The sequence below is a fragment of the Falco peregrinus genome, chromosome 2 (assembly GCF_023634155.1).
Source record: "Falco peregrinus isolate bFalPer1 chromosome 2, bFalPer1.pri, whole genome shotgun sequence".
NCBI lineage: Eukaryota > Metazoa > Chordata > Aves > Falconiformes > Falconidae > Falco > Falco peregrinus.
Window position 1 is genome coordinate 68,632,254 of NC_073722.1, and position 22,053 is coordinate 68,654,306.

At 40.8% G+C, this 22,053-nt stretch overlaps 1 protein-coding gene across 2 annotated transcripts in view; it reads left to right on the forward strand.

Annotated features, from left to right (window-relative positions):
* Positions 1-952: 952 nt before the first annotated feature.
* Positions 953-22,053, forward strand: part of PAPSS1 (3'-phosphoadenosine 5'-phosphosulfate synthase 1) — a 48,047-nt gene continuing 26,946 nt past the window's right edge. Inside the window, exons 1-5 of one of the 2 annotated variants that reach the window (XM_055795466.1) lie at positions 953-1,179; positions 8,130-8,244; positions 11,710-11,945; positions 13,269-13,407; positions 15,437-15,555. In XM_055795466.1, the coding sequence (XP_055651441.1) occupies positions 1,120-1,179; positions 8,130-8,244; positions 11,710-11,945; positions 13,269-13,407; positions 15,437-15,555 (669 nt within the window). In that variant the 5' untranslated portion in view covers positions 953-1,119. Of the gene's footprint in view, positions 1,180-4,847; positions 4,902-8,129; positions 8,245-11,709; positions 11,946-13,268; positions 13,408-15,436; positions 15,556-22,053 lie in introns of those variants that run through there. The other variant, XM_055795467.1, reaches the window with a different exon arrangement.

The window sequence follows — 22,053 nt, forward strand, 5'->3', positions numbered from 1 at the left end:
AAATAGACTAATATTTTTACAGTAAATGCAACTCACATTTGTACAGCACCATGTCCACCTTAAGATTAGCAGTTAAGTGCTAAGGCAATTCCTTTCTTGAACTAATGTAGATGGACTAATATTTATACAGCAAATGTAACTCCTGTTCGTACGGCATCACCTATACCTGAAGATTAGCACCTGAGGGCTAAAGCAGTTCCTTTCTGGAAGCAGGAATGCAAGAACTGCTGGTTCTGAATTCACAGTAAGAGACATTTCCTGGGATTCCATGGGCAGGATTAGAGTTGTTTGTTGGGGAAATCCTTGTAAAGTGGCAGATTTAACTGAAACAACCCTTGCCTTCCCAGCCACTCATGTCTACATTGCTACCGGTGCCCACTCTGCTGCTGCTCGAGTTTCACTACTTCCAGGCCAAAGCTTTGCAGCAAAGCCCCGGGGGAGCGCTCCGCTTTGGCGGTGTCTTTGGCTTGCCCTGTCACAGAAAAATGAGACAGTCATTTCCAGCCCCCTCCCCAACTCTTCTTGAGGGGCGTAACAGCCTCCGCCCCGCCGCTGTGCGGTACCGGGAGGAGGTGGGAGCTCCTGGGCTGCGGGCGCCAGCGGAGCAATGCCGGCAGCAGGAGCAGGTAAACGGTCTCTCGCTGCTGCGTTCGTCCTCAGTGCCACACGCGTCGGGCCGGCTCTGCAACCCGGAGGAGCATCACGCACACGAGCCGCTGCCTCCCTAACGCCGCCCGGGTGTAACGCCGCGGGCCCCAGGCGGGCTGCGCCGGCGGGGCGGGGCGGGGCCGCGGCGGGGGCGGGGCCGCGGCGGGGGCGGGGCCGCGGCGAGGGCAGCAGGGGCGGGCTGCCGCTGCGGAAGTGGCCACCTCCCGCCCCACCGCCCACCCTGGCGCGCGTCACGGCGCAGCGCACGCGCGTGGCCGGGCTCCCGCCCGCTCCCCGCCCCCTCCCCTTCTCCGCCCGCCGGGCCGCGGCTCCTCCCTGCACCACCTTTGGCCGAGCCGCGGGCGGGGGCGCGCACACGGCACCGCTCCCCGGCGGCAGCGGCAGCATCGCGGCAAGCATCCGCGGAAAAGGCGCGTCCGCTTCTCCCCTCCCTCCGCTGCCCCCGCGGCCATGGAGCTGCCCGAGAGCCAGTGCAAGAAAGTCAAGCTGAGCAACAGGGTGCCGAGCTGGGTGAGCGGGCGGGCGGCGGGGCGCCTGTGGGCGGGTGGGCATGCGGGGGAGCGGAGCGGGGCGGGGCGGCGGGCGGCCGAGGGAAGGAAGAAGCGGCCGGCGCCGCGGTGATGTGGCAGCGGGCGGCCACGGGGGCTGGGACGGGGCTCCCCGCACCGCTCCCTGCCGCGCGCCGGGGACGCCCCGAGCCGGGACCGTTAACGGAACGGTCGCGCGAGCTCCCCGAGGGGAACGCCGCCACGGAGCCTGGCGGGGGCGGCCCTGGGGAGCGGGGGGTGCGCCCCGGGCCGGCGGGCTGGGTCTCCGCCGCTGTCCGCGGGCAGGCGGGGGCTGGCGGTGGGGAAGGGCGGGGAGCCCCTCCGGAGGGGACCGGCGGTCGGGGGGTTCATCCCTGCCCCTTCCGCCGTGAGCCCGCAGCCTCCAGCGTTCTGGAGGAAGGAAGAGTTACGAATGCGATGTACAATGTGGCCTTTCATAAACCTGGGCTGGCCAGAGACTGAGGTTCTTTGTGTGGCGGGTGTTATGTGGAAAACTGGCGAGACTGAGCTTGGAAAAAATCTAGCCAAAGCCTTCATTCTTGCTCATAAAGATGGGGGAAGGTATTTTACAGCAAAGACCAAAATGCAGCTATTTAGAAGATACATTGCAGGCCGTTGAGAACATTTCATAATTTTGATGATGCAAGATGAGTGGGGAGAAAAAAAAAGGTATGATTTCTTTCAAGCAATGCTAAGCTGAAGGAGATGAGAGATAAGATCCAGAAAACATTTGATATGCAAGTAATAGTGTAGAACAGTCTTTGAAGTCTAGCTGTGAGTAGTACAGGCCACAACTTTTCTATTTAAATGACAGATCTATTACAGAAGAAAAGAGGCTTAAAGTTGCCTGAAAACCAGGGAAGATGGTATTGTACTCAAAAGCATTCAGTAGATGTGCCTGTCCAAGTCTCTTCCACTGTGTACAAGTTCAGACTTGTTTATGCAAGAGTAATTGGTAAATTACGTTCAATTTCCATGAGGAAAAGACAAAATCAGATGTTAGGAAGGTGGGAAATAGATCATGTTGGGCTGGGGGTAACAAAGTGTATTTAAAAATTACTTTTATCATTTGTCAGAAGCCAAGCCAAGATGAATTTGTCCTAACCAGGGAAATAACTTATTAAAAAAAAAGAAGTTAACTGACATTAACTGTTTGCTGAGTTCAGCTGAGGTTAGCAACCCCCTCAGTGTTATGTGGCAAGCAGAGGAAGTCTTCTGCTTCTCTCTTTTTCTTTGGAAGACCTCAGCTGAAATGGTCTTTATAACACAATAAGCTTCACCAGGAAAAAGAGTGCTGCTGATTCACATGCTCCACAGACAAATGTTCTGGCACTTCTGACTCTGCATCTGTTTAGCTGAGAGCAAAGTCAAAGCAACCTATTATGCCCCAATGGAATTGGCAGCCCCTGGGAGAGTAGGTAGAGCCTTGTCTTCAAAACTTTCCCTGGGAATCCAATGCTATTCAAAATACACCTCTGTCTGTGGAAACCCCCTCATCAAGCCCACCTCTTGACCATAGCAAACTCTAGGTTACAGAGCAGCAGACAACATAGCCACAAGTACTGTTATTACGCTAGCTTCATAGGAAGACTTTTGGAATACTTTCTTCAGTGTAGCTCAGATTCCTACCATGGCCGTGCTGTTGCATCGTTTTGCAGGTGACTCCTAATAAGATCTTGCTCCAGCTCTTGTTTCAGAGAGCATATTCAACACAGGCATTTCTGGCTTTGTTTTTGTCCATTCCCTCTGATGCCAGCTAACGACTCTGCTCCAGCACTGGTGAATAAGCTGTCTCTGCTTTTGCTCATGCTGTTACTGCAGCGGGTGGCGAGTGAAGATATACTTGTAGTATGGTTAATCACAGAGTTGCTTGTATCCACGGTGCTGTAGAAGATTCTGGCTGCTTTCTGCTGCTGTGATTTTTGAAACTGTGTCAGCATTAGAACGTTTGGCAAAGATGAACTAGTTTGTGTAAGTGGCAGGAGAGCATGCATTTGGCAGAGTGGGTGGTGCTACGTGCAGAGGTGTTTAGGTGTCTTACTGTATCAGTATCACTTTTGCAAACTGCATTCCAGAGGTCAGTGGTGAGGATAACAGTAAGAATTTTTGTTGCAAGTGGGAGAAAATGTAATGCTGTAGGCTATGGCAGAATATGGTTTGGTGAGTTGTTAGTTTTTAGATCACTGTAAAACACCTTATTGTTCAGATATCACTTCTGGACTTGTCCTTCTTTCCCCAGCATGGCTGTCCAAATCAAAGCACAACTTTCACACCAGAATTTGAGAAAGTAGCTATTGGAAGTCATGCCAATGCAGATCTTTTGGTGAATGGTTCCTGAAACTTTATCCAAATACTTGAACAAACAGACTCTCAGGTGAAGTGCCCTTGTTTTAGCATCTGTGGTAGTCAAGATTTTTAGGTTGGAGCTATGTCTGTTCTCCTTGCTTGTGTTTGTATATAGATGAAGAAAACTGGCAACGTTCAGTCTGCTTGAGCTGCTGTTTGGTTATTAGGGAGAGCAGTTTGGAGGGGGAAAAGGAAACCTATTATTTGGTTGAGTTATGAGTGCTGTAAAGATATATTGTTATTGGGGTGTCCCTGGCTTACAAGAGGCACGTGGTGGGCAAGTTAGCAGATTGCCTAGAAAATATCGGAGATAACTGGGAAATGGTAAAGGCATTAAAGATAAGACTACGTTTTAGAGGTGATGCAGGGTATGTTGCTATTGTTAGCTTGTGGAAGTTGTTAGCCTGGGAAATCAACAATCTTATCTTAGAGCAGAAGAATATGGAATTAGTCACAGCTTCCTGAGTATATATGGTTTGTGTAGAAACCGTGCCTGTTCTTTATACAGTTCTTTTCTGATGCTTCCAACCTCAAAGCTGTATCAGGTTGGTGCTGTAGCTTGGGGAGTCTCTGCTTGCCATTGAAAGCTTTACTTCCTACCCCAGAGCTCTTGCTTTGTGAAAAGTTAAAATTTGATGTAAAGTGACTATAGAAGCACAATGTTTCATTGTTGCTCCAAAGTAATGAAGGATAAATTAAGTTAATGTCAGTGCAGTGCTCTGTTAACTATGAAACCATTAAGCAATAATCTTTTCTTTCTGCTGCCTTTTGATCTTGGTGTTGTAACTTGGGTTTGCTCTTCATCTGGATGTGCAATCTGAGCTCTTACATCAAAGGTGTTTGGCACTGATGGTCGGATTTGGGTTTAGCAAAAAAATAGTTGCAACTGGGCAAAACATCAAGAATAAAATAAGAAAAAAATGGGTCAACTCTATCTTGGCAAATGTTTATGTAGAGAATTTGACAAGAGTATTTCCTTTTAGTCCCCATCTTCCTTCTGTTCCCATACTTCTCAGAGGTCTGTATTTATTTCCCTGGTCAACTATCTGCAAAGCTAAAAGGTTACCTTTTTGCCAAAAAAAGCGTGCTGCAGAGGCATCCTTCCTTGCTCTCTTTATCATTACAGCTCTTCAGTGCACAGCTGTAAAAGACTTGTTATTTTAATACTCCATGTTTTATTTTTTTTATTTTCAGTACAAAGTTATTAGCACTTCAGATTTCATGTGAGAAACAAACTAGCATAGTGGGGGAGAAGAAAGGAAGGATATATGGGTCTTCTCAGCTGACATTACTGTTAAAATGAAACAGTGGACTGAAGCATTGTTTCTATTTAACATGGTGAGTAGTAGGGAAAATATTAAAATGCAGTATTTGTATAAGTAGTGTGGAAGAACTTAATGTGTAACACAGCGTGGAAGAAATATTTTTGTGGACAAGTAGGAAATTTCAAATGGTTGTAAAAAAAGCAGATAAATAGACCTTTGAGATGAATGCCCTTTTTTTGTCAGCCCCTTTACAAAAATCTAGGTGCCCTTTCAGTAGTGACTATTATAGTGATTGTAATTAGGCTAAGAAGTTTAAAATAGCTTTTTTTAAAGAGTACTTGCTCATCACATTGAGTTTTTCTGTTACTAATTTTAATGTTTCATTGATGATATGGATCTCAAAAATGAGTGATACTTTGATGTAGTGTAAAAGGAAATGGTTGGTCTTTATTTCTTCTGTCATTTTGGATGGCCATTTAATTTCATCAGCTGATAGTCATCAAATTTTATGTACAGGGGTTTGAAGACTTGCTGAATAATTTAAGAGCACAAGTGTGAGCCACTGATTTCTGCTCCTGAGTATTTTTCTGTGCCACATCAATATTTGTAGTGAATGTATGTCAGAGATAGTAATTAAAAACTTAACCTATTGAGGATCTGGTGTTCAGCCTTTGTTGCTCAGTGGTGGTAGTGAATCATCTAGTAGCAAAGTGGACATGATTAGGAAACGTTACTAGTTTTCTCAGTTTGTTTTTTTTTCCGCAAGAGAGAATCGCTTGCTAAATTACTACATCTTTAGAATGTATCTATAAAAAGCTGTTTTCTATTGGAAGATAAGAAAGATTTTGGTGTTACTTTGCCCAGGAATAGTACGGAGCTGTCTTGTTTGTGTGCATGTGCACATGAACAAAAGGTGGGGCTGCTGGGGATGGGTGTGTTTTTGAATGCATGGAGACTGTTTGGGCAGTTTAACCTTTAGTCTTAGATGCCTGTGTCTGAAGTACAGTTGTGTTATTGTCCTATTGCTGAGCTTGCTGGCTGCGCTGTTGCACTTGTGTGCCTTGTACTCTAGCTATGTTGGCCTTGTTGCTGTGGTTCATCATCTCTGCTAATTTGTTAATTGATACTTTTTTTTGTTTTTTCTTTTTTAAGGTTGTGTCTTTTTCATCATTTTAAGAATCCTGCTTGCCTCAGGATTACATGTGTTTTGTGAGCTTAGTGCAATACCCTGATCAGTTTCATTGCTGCTTTACTAGTTCTGGAAAACAAAGAAAACTGATGCAATTTACTGAATATGGACTGGAAGAAGTCTTGGAGGAGACCAATGTATATTGATCTCCGAAGTATTTGAGTCTGATAAGAGACTCGTTGCCAGGAGTCAGAAGCAAAGCATTTGTGTTTTTATGTTTTAATGTAAAAGACCTTACTGAGACAGTGGCATGGGAGCTGTTCTTTGAGACTGTCTTCTGTTTATCCAGTGTCTGGTACAATACAGTACAACTGGAATTAATGAGAAAGGATGTTGCTGTTAAAGTACTGGTCTCAATTAAAAGAAAGATACGCTATGGGTAATGAACATACACAGCAATTCAAACTAAGTACTGAAATTTTTTTTGTTGTTAATTCCACCATTTCTGCATTTGCTCACTGAGATCTCTTTTTATGTCGTGTATAGTTGTTTCTACTATAAGAAAAATGCCTGATTTTTTTGACTTCTGGTTTTAGTTAGCTGTATTGCAATGACTTCATGTGCAGAACAACTTTGTTTTAGGACATAAATTATTTGAAGGTAAAATGATTAGCAAGTATAACTTCATTTTATGTGTTTTAACCTGTTTGCAGGTGGTGGTTTCTAATGAGTTGGTATTCAGTCTTCATCTAATTTTAGATGCTGGACTGTAACCACTGATTTACGGAGTTGTTTTATTTAAAAACTTGAACATCTGTTCCCACCTTGAGTTTCTGTTTGTATTAACTATGAGTCCAGCTGTGTATAGAAGCAGGGACATACAATCACAGAAAGTCATAACTTCCAATTAAGTTATAGATAACTTTTGAAATCTATTTCTCTAGAAGAATGGTGTAGTAGCAGTTCTTGAAGCCACAATTAGTTGCCATTTTTCTGTTAACCCTACTTTGTGCTGTTTCTCTGTAAAACTACAAACAGCTCGCTGCCAGTACTCCATAGGTTTATATCCTGCCTTTTTCTTTTTTATTAAATAAGTTCTTTCCAGCTAGCACTGATACAGTGATGAAGATAGTGTAAGTATCTTGCAGTATGTTTGTAAGCAAGAGAAGTCAAAAAAGCATTACATATACCACTAATCCTTCCCACTGCCCCCTTTTTTATTTTGTTTAAAGCCTTCTTGTCTGTTTGATTGTTCGTACTTGGTCTGGTTATCTAAGGTCTTGATCTTTTATAATCAAAGTTCATATAACTAGAAACCATTAAAGCTTAAGGGAATGCTGAGGCTGATCTTCCTGTGGGTTCCCTCAGCTTGTGAAATGTGTTTGACAGCAGTGTAATTTTAAGATACTTGTACAGCAGCTTATGATGAATAAATAGCTGTAATAAAGTCTGTAATCTTTGTTTTAATTTTGGGTTTTTTATTTTTTAATTTTAAATTTATTTTAAAATTTAATGTTAAAATTTTTTAATTTTGTTAAAAGCTTTGTTTTAATTAAAATTATATTGGAAAAATCCCATCTTTTCCAGTAAATTCTTTAGTAAGTTGCTTAGAAATAGTACTTTCTTTAAATGCTCAGAATATATGATAACTGTCTCAATTCTGGAGACTTAGTATGTCGCAGATAAAGGCAGAGTGATTTGGAGGTGTGTCTGCTGAAGTGAAAGTTGGACTAGATGTGCAATGAAAAGGCCTCTTCAGAGTTATAAATGAGCCAGTGGTTGACTGTTTTATGATGGAAACCTTTAGCTCAGAGTGAGAGAGAATTCATTTGATTTTCTTAGATTTAAATGACGTAATTACAAGTCAAGTCTAGCAGTTCATCTCTATTTTTATAGTTGATTTTTCTTAAAGGACTCGTATTTGAAAGTAGTAGTTGACTAATCTGGCAATCCCAAGTTTCACAGAAGGAGCAGAAGGGATGCTATTTGCTATGGGTGGCTTTTCTAATTTCCATTGTATCCTTTGAGCTATGCTGCAGCTGATGGATTGGGTATTGATTTTACTTCCACTGGTGTGTCTCCAAGTCTTTCTTTGTGCCTGTGAATAAGTTTTAGTATGCTTTGCCAGCTCACCCTTTCAGAAGTTAAAAACCTAATCAACTTTTTTTACAGGGAATGCAAAGGGCAACCAATGTTACCTACCAAGCTCATCATGTCAGCAGGAATAAGAGAGGCCAAGTGGTAGGAACAAGAAGTGGTTTTCGTGGATGCACAGTCTGGTTAACAGGTACAGTCACAGCTTTCTGAGGATGCTTTTGTTGTAGTTACTTTTCTGAAAAGGCACTTCGCAGCTGATTTTTTTCATGCAAAGTTGAATGTGTGTGGAATCTATGCAATTTTATTATGATTTTTAGCAAGAAATTGCTTTGGGATGGATAGTAACCTGAGAACGTATTTTGTTCAGTGCTCTGGGAGCATTGTTTTTTGGCACTGTGCACAGCTTAATTCCAGTTGAGTTTTGGAGTGTATGGCATGGGGGTTTTTTTTTTGGTGTTTTAATCAATTCTGGCTGTTCTTGCTGTCCTTTTTAGCTATTAACAAATGAAACCTAACTTTTTTTTTTTAAGTCTGTATTTCTGAATCCTTTGTATAAAGGTCTCTTCTCTTTGGAATGTACTTGTCTCCTTGGGTTAAACATTTCAACATAAACCTATGCCTTTGGACACCAATTGCATGTTGAGGCAGTGCATACAGGGAGTTATTTTTGAGATCAGCTCTGTGTTTTTTTCACTGAATTGTTTTGATTGTAAAAAGAGGGGGTAAGTAAATTCTGGAAGACAGCTTTGTTTCATAACTGTGAGGAGATTTTTGCTCTGTCTTTCAATGTTCCTGGAAGCTTTAATGTATTTCCTTTGAAGGTTTTTTTCTTTTTCTGGTTAAAACTTAAAATAAAAGATAAATATCACAAAATGTGTTATTAGTTTGTAAACAGTTTAGAGCACTGTTGTGTTGTGGTACAAAGGATCTTCAAAGAGTATTAGAGAAATTTACTACCCAAAGTAAAATTTGTTTCCATTAGTGTTAATGAACATGCATAAAAGTTAAAGCAGTAGTTGAGAACAAATTGCTGAGAGCCATTCCAGACTGGTTTGAAACAATAGCTTGTTGTCATGTATTTCTTTGGTAAAAGAATGGAGCCCTTTCTCTCCCTATTTTTGTCATGTAGCTCCAGCCTGTCTTTCAAGGCTCAAATGATCTGGTAGGCTGCCTTTCTGTTTCTGATAACTTGTTAATATCCTTTTGCAAAAGGTCATGATAAAAATGTGTTTTCAGTTAGCTACATGGCAACATTTTCCAGTCATCGTTCTTTTTAAACAAATGTAATCCTAATGCCCAGTTTCCTTTTTTTCAGGAGGAAGAAGGGTGGTGGTAGAATACAGAAAAGTAGGAAGGCAGTAAAGTATTAATAGGTTATTGAAGATGTTAGAGCGCTTATGGTAGGGAGTGAGATGGACTATAGGTATTGAACTAAGCAATACTACCCATTCTAGAACTATGCAAACATGTCTCTTCAAAACTCTGCTAGGTTTTAGAGTAAAAGCTGAAATGGTATACTTCCTTCAAGATTCTCTCATCTCATCAGCAGTCATGGGGTGGGAGTGTACAGAAAGTTTTCAGGTGTCACTTTTCATTTTTAAGCTAAGATTTATTTGAGAGCTAAATACTAATGAATGTCTTGTGCTGTCAAGTGAGAGAGTCCTAGTAAAAAAACCAGAGTAACGTATCAAAAAAATGGAAAAGCATTACTTTTGTGTGTAAAATAATATGCCATTTTGGAAGTGTAAATTATTGTAAAGACTTTGTCAGGTCAAAAGATGTTTTTAATTTTCGTTATTATATAACCTTAACTTTTGCATTTAATCACATGTTAAAGACCAAATGATGTGTGAAAAACTAGCGTTTGGGTGAATAGCAAGCTAGATGTGGGGACAGTAACTGCAAGTCAAAGACTGCATCAATGAGAAGTAAATGATGAAGTTGCTGAAATCTTAATTTGGACTACCGTGCTTATTTTCTAAGATGGGGGTGTACTTAATTGCTGCCAAAAGACAACTGTTCTGTTTCCAGCCTTGCTTTCCTTCTCTTGCCTTGCACAGCTGTAGTGCTTGCCTAGTCCAACCTTGAGCTGATTCAACTTGATAAATCAGTGAACTTAATACAGCCTCCTTCCACACACAAAAGGGAAAAAGAGAAAAAGAAAAAACTTGGGAAAAAAAATTAGCAAACAATTGGCTAACAGGCACAAGAGGCAGTGGAATAATAGAGGTAGGATGGAGTGGAGTGGAGACAAGGGAGGGCAAGAGAGCGGGACCTCCCCTTTTGGAAACTGGTTCTGGCCTAAGTTGTAATACTCAGCTTCATCTTGTGTAACTGTTGCTCTTGTCAAAGTAGACAGGTGAACATTGACACAAAAACCTGGAGTTGTCCAAGAAAATGATATTTTTTATAGATTATGATAGGTCATTATTCACAACTCTGCAATTTTTTGAGTATGAGCCAAACCATACTAAAATCTGTGAGATTGAAGAGGGTATTGGCTTAAGTTCTTATATAGGACTTGTCCTGGGATACACATATTCTTACGTTTTCAGTAGGCTGCTCTGCATCTTCTGGATATTGAGTGAAGGTGGAACCAGTGCAGTGACACCTCTTCTTTAAATTACCCCAAAGTATCAAGGTTCCCTTTGCACTTTCTGTTTTCCTAGAAATGGTTGTTAACATGATTGTCATCCTTTGCTGTAAAGGTCTTAGAATTAAAACTAGACCGCTGTTCTGTGTGATTTTTTTTTTTCCTCCTTCTTTCTCTGAAAGCTATAAGAAGTCTTAACCACCACTGATAAAGATCACAATATTTTTATTCAACCACTAGTGCTATTTTTTTTAGACTACCATTACCTTGTATTTTTTTTCCTTACTCCAGGAATTGATGTCATCTTATGAAGATTTGAGTTCGTATTCCATGTAGGAATTGATTGATCCCTAAGCTGAAGCATGTGTTCCAAATAAACTCCTGAAATCTAGTCTGGAAAATTATTTAAAAACATTTCCAACTTAAAGCAAACAGTACGCTTTTTAGCGCCAGCAAAAACTCTCAATTGTTTAAAGGTTTGTTGCTGAAGATTCTGAACTAGATCAAAGTTTAATGTCTTTGCTTGGTGCTAACACACTCCAGTTAGTGGAGCATCACTGCTGCGTGTGAGCCTTGAGTGAGTTTTGTTGTGTCTGTTGGGTCTAATTCAGTGCTGTTATTCTGCAAGGAGTAAGTACAGAGTGTGGTTTGATCTGATCCTATTTCTTTTGTTGACTGAAATTCACTTCAGTGTGAGATCTTCCTCTTCTGATGTAAATATAACATCTTGACTCTGTGTTTGGTTTCTGAATTGAGTTTGCTCAGGTCATAACAACTGCCACCAGCAATGCTGGGAAATGTGCGCCAGCTCTGTAAGTGGCAGCAGGTCTCAAGGCTAAACTTTTTATTTGCTTCTAGTTGCACACTTAACTTTGTGCCTTACTCTCCTTATACCTATTGTCCGTGTAGAAGGCGCTTGGCTTATATTGCAGGTAAGCACCTCTGAGAGGCATTGCTGCTGATGCCTGTCACTTGATTTTTCATACTAGCAGTGGTACATGTGATACAATTTTCCCTAACTTGTTTCTATGCTTATATTGATATTATTATTGAATATTCTAGGTCTGTCTGGTGCTGGGAAGACTACAGTGAGCATGGCACTGGAGGAGTATTTAGTATGCCATGGCATTCCATGCTACACATTGGATGGTGACAATATTCGCCAAGGCCTTAATAAGAATCTGGGTTTCACACCAGAAGACAGAGAAGAAAATGTTCGTCGTATTGCTGAGGTTGCTAAACTGTTTGCAGATGCTGGTTTGGTGTGCATTACTAGTTTCATCTCTCCTTATACTCAGGTAAATGTGAAAACCCTCTAGGTAAAGTGTAGGGAATATACAAAATGCAAAATGTCACCAATTTTAGTTAAAGGAATCCCTTGCTAAACTTGCTTGCCTGTTTTTTTTATGACGTTTTTCCTTTCTAGAGACGATTACTCAAATTTCAGAAACATTAATCTTAAATATAAAAAGTTTATATTAGTCCTATAATTAGAACTGTCCTTCAGTCTATTAGGCAGAATTATTAATCTAATATTGGGAATAAACCCAAATGATACTCCAAGAGTCTTAGAATATCTTGTTTGATCTATGTAGTTTCCAGTACTTCAATTAATATGAAGACCAGATATAGATCTGAAGACTCAGTTAAATTGTTTTTAAAACTTTTCCATTAGTGAATGAATGATGTGAGCTGTATTTTCCCCAGTGGGTTAGGAGAAAAACGTTGAATAGGCTGTAGTTCTTTTTACTTTATTTCATGCTATGTATACAACATAACTGAAAACTAACCTAAATCCATGTTCACATTGTTTTGTGAATACTCTTCATCTGTGTATGAGAACATAGATGACTCTCATCTATGACAGAAAGGATGTGTGAACACTAAGTATCTTGAAGAATGACCCAGACCTTTCACAGCATGAGAAGGTGTTATTTCTTCAGTTATAGTGGTACAGATAGTTCTTCTGATAACCATTTGGAGAACTCAAGATCCTGCAGTAAAACAGAAATCTTTAGATACGAGGAAAAAACCCTATATTCAGTAAAAGATGGTTATAGTGGATTTTTTGAAAATTTTTTTGTTCTCTAAATGAAATTCAGTTGTTTCAATGCTTGGCAAACCATACAAATAAAGTAATATTTGGAGCATACAAGTCTTGTTAGATTGATGAATGCAGAGAAATCTGGTGCTCTGGAGAGAAGGGTGATCATATCAGGAGCTGCAGGTAATACCACCTCTGACTTTAGTGAGCTATGCAGATGTAACTGGGAATGCAGGTCTTAAGATAGCGGCAGGTATAGAAAAATCTGCGCTCTATGCCTGTTTTTTGTTTGGTGGGGTGTATGTTTTTGTTTGGATTTTATTTTTTTTTATTTATTTCGTAAATCAGGTTAATCTAAACTATTTCAGATCTTCATGTCAGCTTTTGCCATGTGATGAACTGTAGCCAAACTGATGTAATTTGCAGGGCATTGGTTGATTTAATCATGTTTCTTTTTTCAAACTTTGAAAGCTCATTTCCATTTTACTGTTGTCTTTCTGCTTTCAAAGTTCATTTTAAAGAAGCTAATAATGATATGTAGGTGCAATCTTTTAGTTTTTTTTCTGTTTTCTTTCAGGATCGTAATAACGCCAGACAAATTCATGAAGGGGCAAGTCTGCCTTTTTTTGAAGTATTTGTTGATGCTCCATTGCATGTCTGTGAGCAGAGAGATGTTAAAGGACTGTATAAGAAAGCCAGGGCTGGAGAAATTAAAGGTGAACCTAGATGTAGTCACATCCTTTCTACATAAATGAACCATTGGTGTAATTTGAGTCCACATAAGTGGATGTGCTCAAGTCTGAGAGTGTACTACCCTTAAAAGCGGCATGGGCTGGGGACAGGACCAAGCAGAAAATCAGGATCAACTTCTAGCTCATTTAACTGACTAGATAAATGCATAGGAGAGTAAAAGGGCAGAAGTGGCTATCCTTAAAAAGCCTTGAGCAGTTTATGTGGTTTCTGTTGTAGGTTATGATTGAGGGTTAGTCTTACCTCCTTTGAGTGTCCATCAACTAGTTAAAAAAGAGCCCGATTCACTCTAAAGTCTATAAAGGTTTGCATTAATAAGAGTTAACTAATGTCTTCCAAAAAGTAAAACATGATCACTGTCTTTCTTTAAAGACCATTAAGAATGCTTCTGAAGAGACTAACTTCTATTTTGAAGTTTAAGGGTCTGTGCTAGTGCCCATGAAAATAATTTCATATCCCCAGCCTCAGATCAAGATTTAAGTACAGCCTGCAATAAAAAAAGCTTAAATATGTGATTACTCATTGCAAGTATTGTTTCAAGCTGTGTTATATTACAGTTGCAGAGGCTGACAATAGCACTTTTTACCTGTATTAAGAAGCAAAGCAGTGTTTAATCACTTTCAGAGGCTGAGTTTGCAGATGCTGTAATGAGGAACTCACCGCTAGCAAAAGTGATACAAAATTCAAGAATCTAAGATATTCCACCTGACTGGTTACTTGATAATTCTAGTACTACCAAATATACCATGTGAAGACCAGGAATAAATAAGGCTGAACTAAGGTTTGCTCAGAATCAAAGCAAGATGGGTTGAGACCTTACAGTACAAAGATAGTTCTGTACAAAATCCTTGTTTGTCCTGTAGAATTTTATTAATATTTTATTAATCTTACAAGACCCATAATGGAATTGTGTTACTTTAGAAGTGGTAGTGAAGTATACAGTGGCTAAGTAAGTTACAAAAGGGTCTAGCAGTGGCTGTATCTTCTGACTTGTCAGATATACGAAGGATGAAAATTAAATGAACTTGCTTGTTCACGAGGAGCGTCAGCAACTGTTTCCTTCTTTTTCCCTGGCAGTGGTAATGGGACACTTTCTTTGCCCCCTCTTCCCACTTCTCCAGTGATCAATACTTCCAAATTGCATGGTTTTTGGAACAGATACTGGCCTTTCTTTTTCACATGGGGTACTGCAGCAATTGATTTTTTTCTTAGATGGGGAATGAAGCTACTAATTTTGAGATTATTTAACTCTGCAGTGAAAAACTCTATTTTTAATGTTTGCATCTGCAGTTGTAGAGGATGCAGATGTTCAGTTGCTGTAACCCAGCTGATACTACTCCTGCAGATCTGACTTGTAGTGCTTACATGCATTGCTGTTGGGCTTGATTGTCCCTTGTTTGTGCATGGTTATTCAGAATCTCCTCGGTTTCAAAGCAGACTGCTAGCTAAGTAAGCTGGAAGAAGTGTCAGAGATAGCTTGTACAGTCTGTGACAATAGTTGTTGTAACTATAATAAACACACAATCTACTTTACATTAACAGCTATCTTAAGATGAGTGATTAGCTAATGTAATAGATGTTGGAATTCCTTACTCTTTGGAGTGCTGCTTGGTGGCATGAGTGTAAATTTACACGTATACTGATTGTTCAGCTTTGTGTTTAAAACCAAACAAACCAAAACCCCACAACAATCACATCACAGCTAATAATGAAGGACAGGTGATGGATGACTAACTCTGGTTTGATGTGCACAGTTATTCTGCCAATGGTCCGTCCTTTATTCGCAATTTAAATCAAATAACTTCACTAACAAAAATGAGCTATGTATGTGCTGCAGAATACCGAAGTTTGATGCAGTCATGTAGTAGGATTAGCGGATGGACTGATGAAGAAAAAAACCTGTTGATTATCTAGAAAACTTGTCTGTGAACAATGTTAAAATTGGCACAATCTTTTGGAAAAAGTCAGTTAAGATTTTTTTCTTATGTTCTGTAGGTTTTACTGGGATTGACTCGGAATATGAAAAACCAGAAGCCCCCGAGCTTGTGCTGAAAACTGATTCCTGTGATGTGAATGATTGTATACAACAAGTTGTGGAACTTCTTCAAGAAAGGGTGAGCAGAAATGCAGATAGATCTTAGTAACCTTTTCAAAACATTTGTGCCTGCAATTTGAACATCTGTACTTGGAAAAGCAGAGACAGTTTTTTTTAATAGTTGAAGGCTTATGCATCTTTAAAATCTAGCTTTCAAACTTGTCCTATTATGTGCATCCTTTTTAAATCTAAACATTGCAGCAACATTGATCTCTAAGTGAAATAAGATTTGGACAAGTGGAAAATTATATTAATTATCATAACTGATAACTGGAAGGGAGAGAAGGGTGTCTCAGCTGTTACAGAACCAATGATGAATGCAGACTTTAAAACTGGTTACTGGCATTTGTAAGGGCCTGAAATGTTTTACTTTGTCTCTATAGCAAACCAATTAATATATACTGCAGATGTGAAGAGACAGGGCTGTATTTACACAGTAATTTGAGCTGGCTTAGATAGGGGCTGCTATGGTTGTGTCTGGTTTCCCTTGTTCCCAATGTTTTTCTTGCACTAGTAAAAGTGGTTCTGCAACTGTGTAATGACCGCTTCAGGAAGCTGATCTTCTTGACGTGGCTGAGTTAAGTTATTGGTTCATAGCTTCTGAAAAGGTAGGTCTCTTTCTTTGTTCATGCCTATGATCTACACCAACACTTTTGAAGCCTCTGGGCCTCCTCCTGTTTGATAAGTGGATTCAGCTCACTACCCAACCTAAAAAACACACCAAACCAACAGAAAACCAACCAACAAAACAAAACCAAACAAAACCCCTCACAAACAAACAGTAGTATGCCAGCAAACCACCTACAGAAAACAAAACAAATAAACAACCAATAACCCCAAACCTGCCAAAAGTGGAGGCAGCCATGAGATGGCTTTATTCTCCTGAAACCATACCCCCAGAATCTACTAATCTTCATCTAGAAGAAATAGGTCTCCTTCCATTCTTATCTATAGTCTGTGGATAGTGGGATGACATTTGAGACAACTAATTTAGATACTCTAGCAGGCAATTACTCATATTTTTGTGAGGTGCATGTTCTGGAAATTTAGAGTGTAGGCAGTAGCTTGAGTAAAGCTCCATCAAGTGTTGAAGTTGGTACAAGCAAAAGACCTCATCATGTAGCCAGCGTGGAGTTGATTTTAATCCTCTGTGCCACTACAGCTCTGGAGAGATTTAGTCCCTTGTATCTAAATTTTCAAGAAGGCCCTGTTAATAGATCACTGCTTGCACAGTGTTGCTCAGGAGATAAGACAGGGCAGAAAACCGCAGCAGAATTATTTATTCTTACCCTAATGCTAATCTGAATATTTTCTGGAAGAAAAAAGGAGACGCCTGTGTAGGAGTCCTACCTATGGGAGGTGGCATTTCGTGACTGTGGGAAGCCTTGCGCCTTCTGCTCAGAACTATTAAGTAAACTTCATAATTGTAGAAACCAATGTCACGTGTGCCAAGATAGTGATCTCCAAAGTACATTAACACACTTGGTACATGGTGCTGAATGCTGGCTCCTGGCCCAGTCAGCTGTCCTATGCTTGAGGCACAGTTTTAGTGCTTTTATTTTTTGTCTTTATAGCCAACAGTGTCACAAATGTCAAGATACCTTAGTGGTTGCTTACTTAAATGAGAGAGAATGAAACTAAGGCATGGCTGAACAGGCATGTGTTGTTCTCAGGCCATATTAATACAGTGATATCTTGAGAAAATAATTTTTCTAAGTTTCCTTTAATTGGAACAAGCTGTGCCTGTGTTCTTTAATAATGGATTGTGATTAGTAAAGAAGAAGACCATAGGCTAGCAGGATTAAAAATAATTTGGGATATTCGTTTTGTTTCAATAGCTGTGAAAACGTTTAGGAAGAAGTCTGCACAAAGTATTGGTAAGCCTTGAATTTCAAGGTCTGTTTTTATAGTAGTTCAGATAATAATGGCAGTAAAGACAGCTGGAACTGTATAAATATGTGTTGAAATAGAGATACAGATATACACACATACGTATTTATTAAACTAGAATTTGAAACATTGTTCTTTTGTAGGTAGTGGAATTATTTGGTTCTTAGAATTTTTCATAATATTTGAGAAGAACTCTGAAACAAATATATCAGGTCTTTTCCAAAAACATGTTCAGTCCTTTATGGAAGAATAAGGGAGAACCACATGGAAATAGGAGTAGTAAACAGCTGTGGAACCTGAAAACTTCTTATGTGGTATAACTTGGTTTTGAGGATCATCTGGCTTGGTATCTTTGCATGTAAATGTAATAGATACTTCAAAGTTCTTTTTAGGGACCTAGAATACAAGGTACTGATGAGCATCTCCTAAAGCTACTGAGTCTGAGTCATATGAAAGTTCCTTTCACCACTTCTCCATGCCTGCACACCACCACCTCCCCCACAGCTCCTTTCAGTACTACACAAATTGGTGTTTGCATGCTCGCCCCCTCCTCCCCAGCCTAGTCAGAATGGCTTATGTAGCTTTTGAGCTTGATAGTTTTGGATTTCAATCAGCTGATACTTTCCAATGGAGTCAGACAAGCCTAGTGTAGGTGTTTGGCTGTAAAGATCTCATTGTGTGTGTTCTTGTTTTTCCTGTCAACAAGTATAGTTGATCTGGCCCCTTGCACAAAATTCATGCTTCCTTACTATGGAACAAGTTCAATATTTAGCCTGGAAAATATTTTCTGAAGAAGTCATAACTCAGGAATGCCATCTTTATTGTTGAGGAAGTACAAAGTGTACAAGGAAAGAGTTGCATTTCTAGTAGGTAACTTTTTTAATTTTTAACTACCTTTTGTATAAATGTCCTGTTAGGGACATCACCTTACAGTGGCTCTACAAATACAACCTCCCAAACTGGAATCTGATTATGCACTTTACTACTATTTAGTTCAGTCCACTGTGAGTATACGGATCAACGTTCTGTCCCTTGTTCCATCTCCCATCCATCCCCCAACAGTTACAGCCAAGTTCTTACCTAAGCTTAGCATTATACTTGTATTTGGGAAGGTGGTCCTCATGGTATCTTATAGTACTGATTTCTTAGACTTACTCACACGATTGCTTGCAATTGTATTCAAATTCTGAAGTTTGGAGTGGCAAGAATTTGAGGCAGAATAGAAGTTAGGGGTTGTTCTTTGTTGTGGTTTATAAGGTCAAGTTGTGTGTGTGGTTTTTTTTTTGGGTTTTTTTTTTTTTTTTTGTTAATGATGTGAAGCTTGAGGCTGGCGGTTCCTGGAAAATATAAAATGGATTCTACTGTTCTGTAAATCTGTTTGTTTTGTGGTTTTTCTTTTAACCTCAAATTTTACTGTAGCTATCACTATAACAACACCATGGTTCTCTCTGGAGCAAAGTTCTCAATCCTGTCTAGTTCCTCATTCACTTACCAAAAACTTGGTAATAAAGAATACTCTGCGTGATCATGTTGGTCATCAATGCGAATTACCGCAGGCTCCAAAACATCTTTCGGTATTTTTTTATTAAGAAACTTGCAAACATAGGAGCTTAGTATCTGCAACATTCACATAGAGCAGGCATTACAGGTCTTCAGCTCACTTTGTTATTAGACTGTAAATTAGACACTCAGAGTATATTTGGGACAATTGATTATACCCAGCTGCTAGGTGGGTTCTGAATCATTATTTTTTGTGAAACTTTGTTTCCTGTCTCCTCCTGCTTTCAAAATAATTTCAGCAGAAAAACTGTATGAATACAACTGTTACTTGTTCAGATGGCGATGCCTACAGGAAAAGGCGATTGGATGGAACGAACTGGGATTTCTAAAACAAAATGCAGATCATGCAGATTTTATAAATGGTATATAATGCTGGTAATAAGCATTTGTATGAAATACAGTACAATGACATTAACTTGCAGCATACCTATCTTTTACCTTTGATACATGCTGACATTGTGTGCAATGACTGACCTTTTGATAACTAAACAAAGTATCTTTCTTCCTAAGACATGAGAAAGAGACGAGAGAACCCAGGCCATCATCAGCTTTGGTGCAGGTGCATTCTACAACAGAGTGAGAGATTGAGGCATATGGAGGGTGGTTTCCTGAGCCAGGGAGTCCCAGGGGAAGGGCAGAGCAGAGACCCGCCAGGAGCCGACAGCTCCCATGGGAGCAGCTGACCAGGTGTGCGTGGGCCCGGGCGTAACGGTGGCCACCCCCACTCCCACAAAGGGCAGCCCTGGGGAGTGCTGTGACCAGGGTGGGCAAACGGGCTGTGGCATGGCATGGCTGAGCGGGAGGACACCTCTTCGAGGAATGGACATTCTGCTGGCTGAATGGAGAGACTTGAAGTACACACATCCCAGCAACTGGGCACTGGTCAGTGACCATCTGCACAGGTCAAGGGCGCTCATCCTACCTGACCCTCAAGGCAGAATGGTGGATAGTCATCTGAGAGCAAAGGCTGCAGCTCCAGGGGGGCTGTGCCACCTACCCCAGCAGTGGCCAATGCCTCCCCAGACAGAGCTGCTGAAGGAAGAGGCTGCAGCGCAGGCCTCAGACTTGCAGGAAGGGCCTCGACCTTTCTCCTTGGGGCAGGGACAGGCAGCAGACCTGCCTGCAAAAGGTGTGCTCAGGTGGAGAGGCTCCTGCAGAAAGTGGCTGCAGAATGTCAGGTAGGCTGAGGAGAAGTTAGATAGCTGTTTCCAAGTTGCACCCTGCAGTAGACTTACAGGCCACAGGTAAACAGCCAAAACCTCCCCCACCAGCACATGCAAGAGGGAGGAGGGGGGCCAATAGTGCAGGGGAATGGAAGCTTGCAATGGCAAGTACCTGGAGGAAGAAGAGACTTTCCCTGAAGCCTGAGGTGCCCTTGCAGAATTGCCTCGCAACTCTGCAGACTGAAGAGGAAAGATGTGCCACATCAGGAGAGATGCTGGAACAGGGAGTAAGGCAGCCTGATCTGTTGCCTGTGTAATACCTAGCGCAACTAAGAAAAGGTGACCCGTAATGGTGGTAGGTGACTCTCTTCTGGGAAGGTACAGAGGCACCTATTTGCTGACCTGACATACTCTCTAGAGAGGTGTGCTGCTTACTGGGAGCTTTCATTGGGGACCTTGATAGGCTTGAGAGGTGCACCCATGTGAACCTTGTGAAGTTAGCAAGGCCAAGTGTAGAGTCCTGCATGTGAGTCAGGGCAACTGCCATTATCGGTACAGGATAAGTGGAGAATTGATGTAGAGCAGCCCTGAGGAGAAGGCCTTGGGGCTGTTGGTTGATGAGAAGCTCAACCTGACTCAACAATGTGCACTTGCAGCCCAGAGAGCCAACCATATCTAGAGCTGTATCAAAAGAAGCATGGCGAGCAGGTTGAGGGAGGTGATTGTCCCCTTCTGCTCTTGTGAGACCTCACCTGGTGTTTAGCTCTGCAGCCCCCAACATAAGGAGGACATGGATCTGTTGGAGTGAGTCTGGAAGAGAGCCACAAAGATGGTGAGAGGGCTAGAGAACCTGTCCTGTGAAGATAGGCTGAGGGAACTGAGGTTGTTCATGAGATGAAACATAGGAAATTCAAAGTAGACATAGGGGAAAACTTTAACTGTAAAGATGGTAAAATATTAGCACAAGTTGCTCTGAGATTTTGTGGATGCTCCATCCTTGGAGTTAGTCAAAACTTGACTGGCCCAGTTCCTGAGCACCCTCCTGAACTGGGACCAGGTTTGAGCAGGAGTTTGGACTAGATGACCTCCAGAGGCCCTTCTGTGATTCTGTGACATGGCTCGTAATTGTTTTGTGTGAGAAGCTGGGGAAAAAAACCCTATGCTCTGTGTAAAGTATATGCAAGATTATACTATTAGTTTTATACTGTTATAGTGAAGATTTAAACATGCAACAGTGAAGATGTAAGCAAGAGTGAGCAAAAACCAGTATAAGCTTTTAATCATAATTTAAAAAAAAACACCTCAGTATTTGACTTCTGTAATTCCCACATCAATAAAACACAATTTCTTCTCACGCTTAGATTAAATTAAGCAGAGCTTCCTGTACTTTAAGTTATGGATTTCCTATTTTTGAGGTATGTGTGCTTTAGTTGTGGGTGCTTTTTTCTGAAAACATACTACTGAATGTTACAGGAATTTCAGTACCTCAAATTGGTAAGAGGGCACATATAGTTTTGGAGTTACTATTAAAGAGCAAGCTGCGGTTACATGGAGTTGTGTACCTGTTAAATACTGTGATGGTGGTGTTATTTATTTCTTTTGCTTTCTTCTCTTGTTTTTAAACTTCTGTGTTCTGGGAAAAGGCACAGACAAGGTTTTGGTTCAGAGCCATTCTGTATTAATTGCAGGGATTCTCCTTTAGGCAACAATCATCCAGTTAGATCTGCTGACTGATAGGTTTGTATGAATATTTCCTAGGTGTTTGTGGTCAAAATTATTTAAGATTATGCAGATGTACATAAGCTAAACATGAATTATTTTGACCAAAACAAATGTGTAAAGGGGTGTCTTTACACATATGAGAGGAACATCATTTAATGTCTGGGGTCAGAAGTTCCTATTCT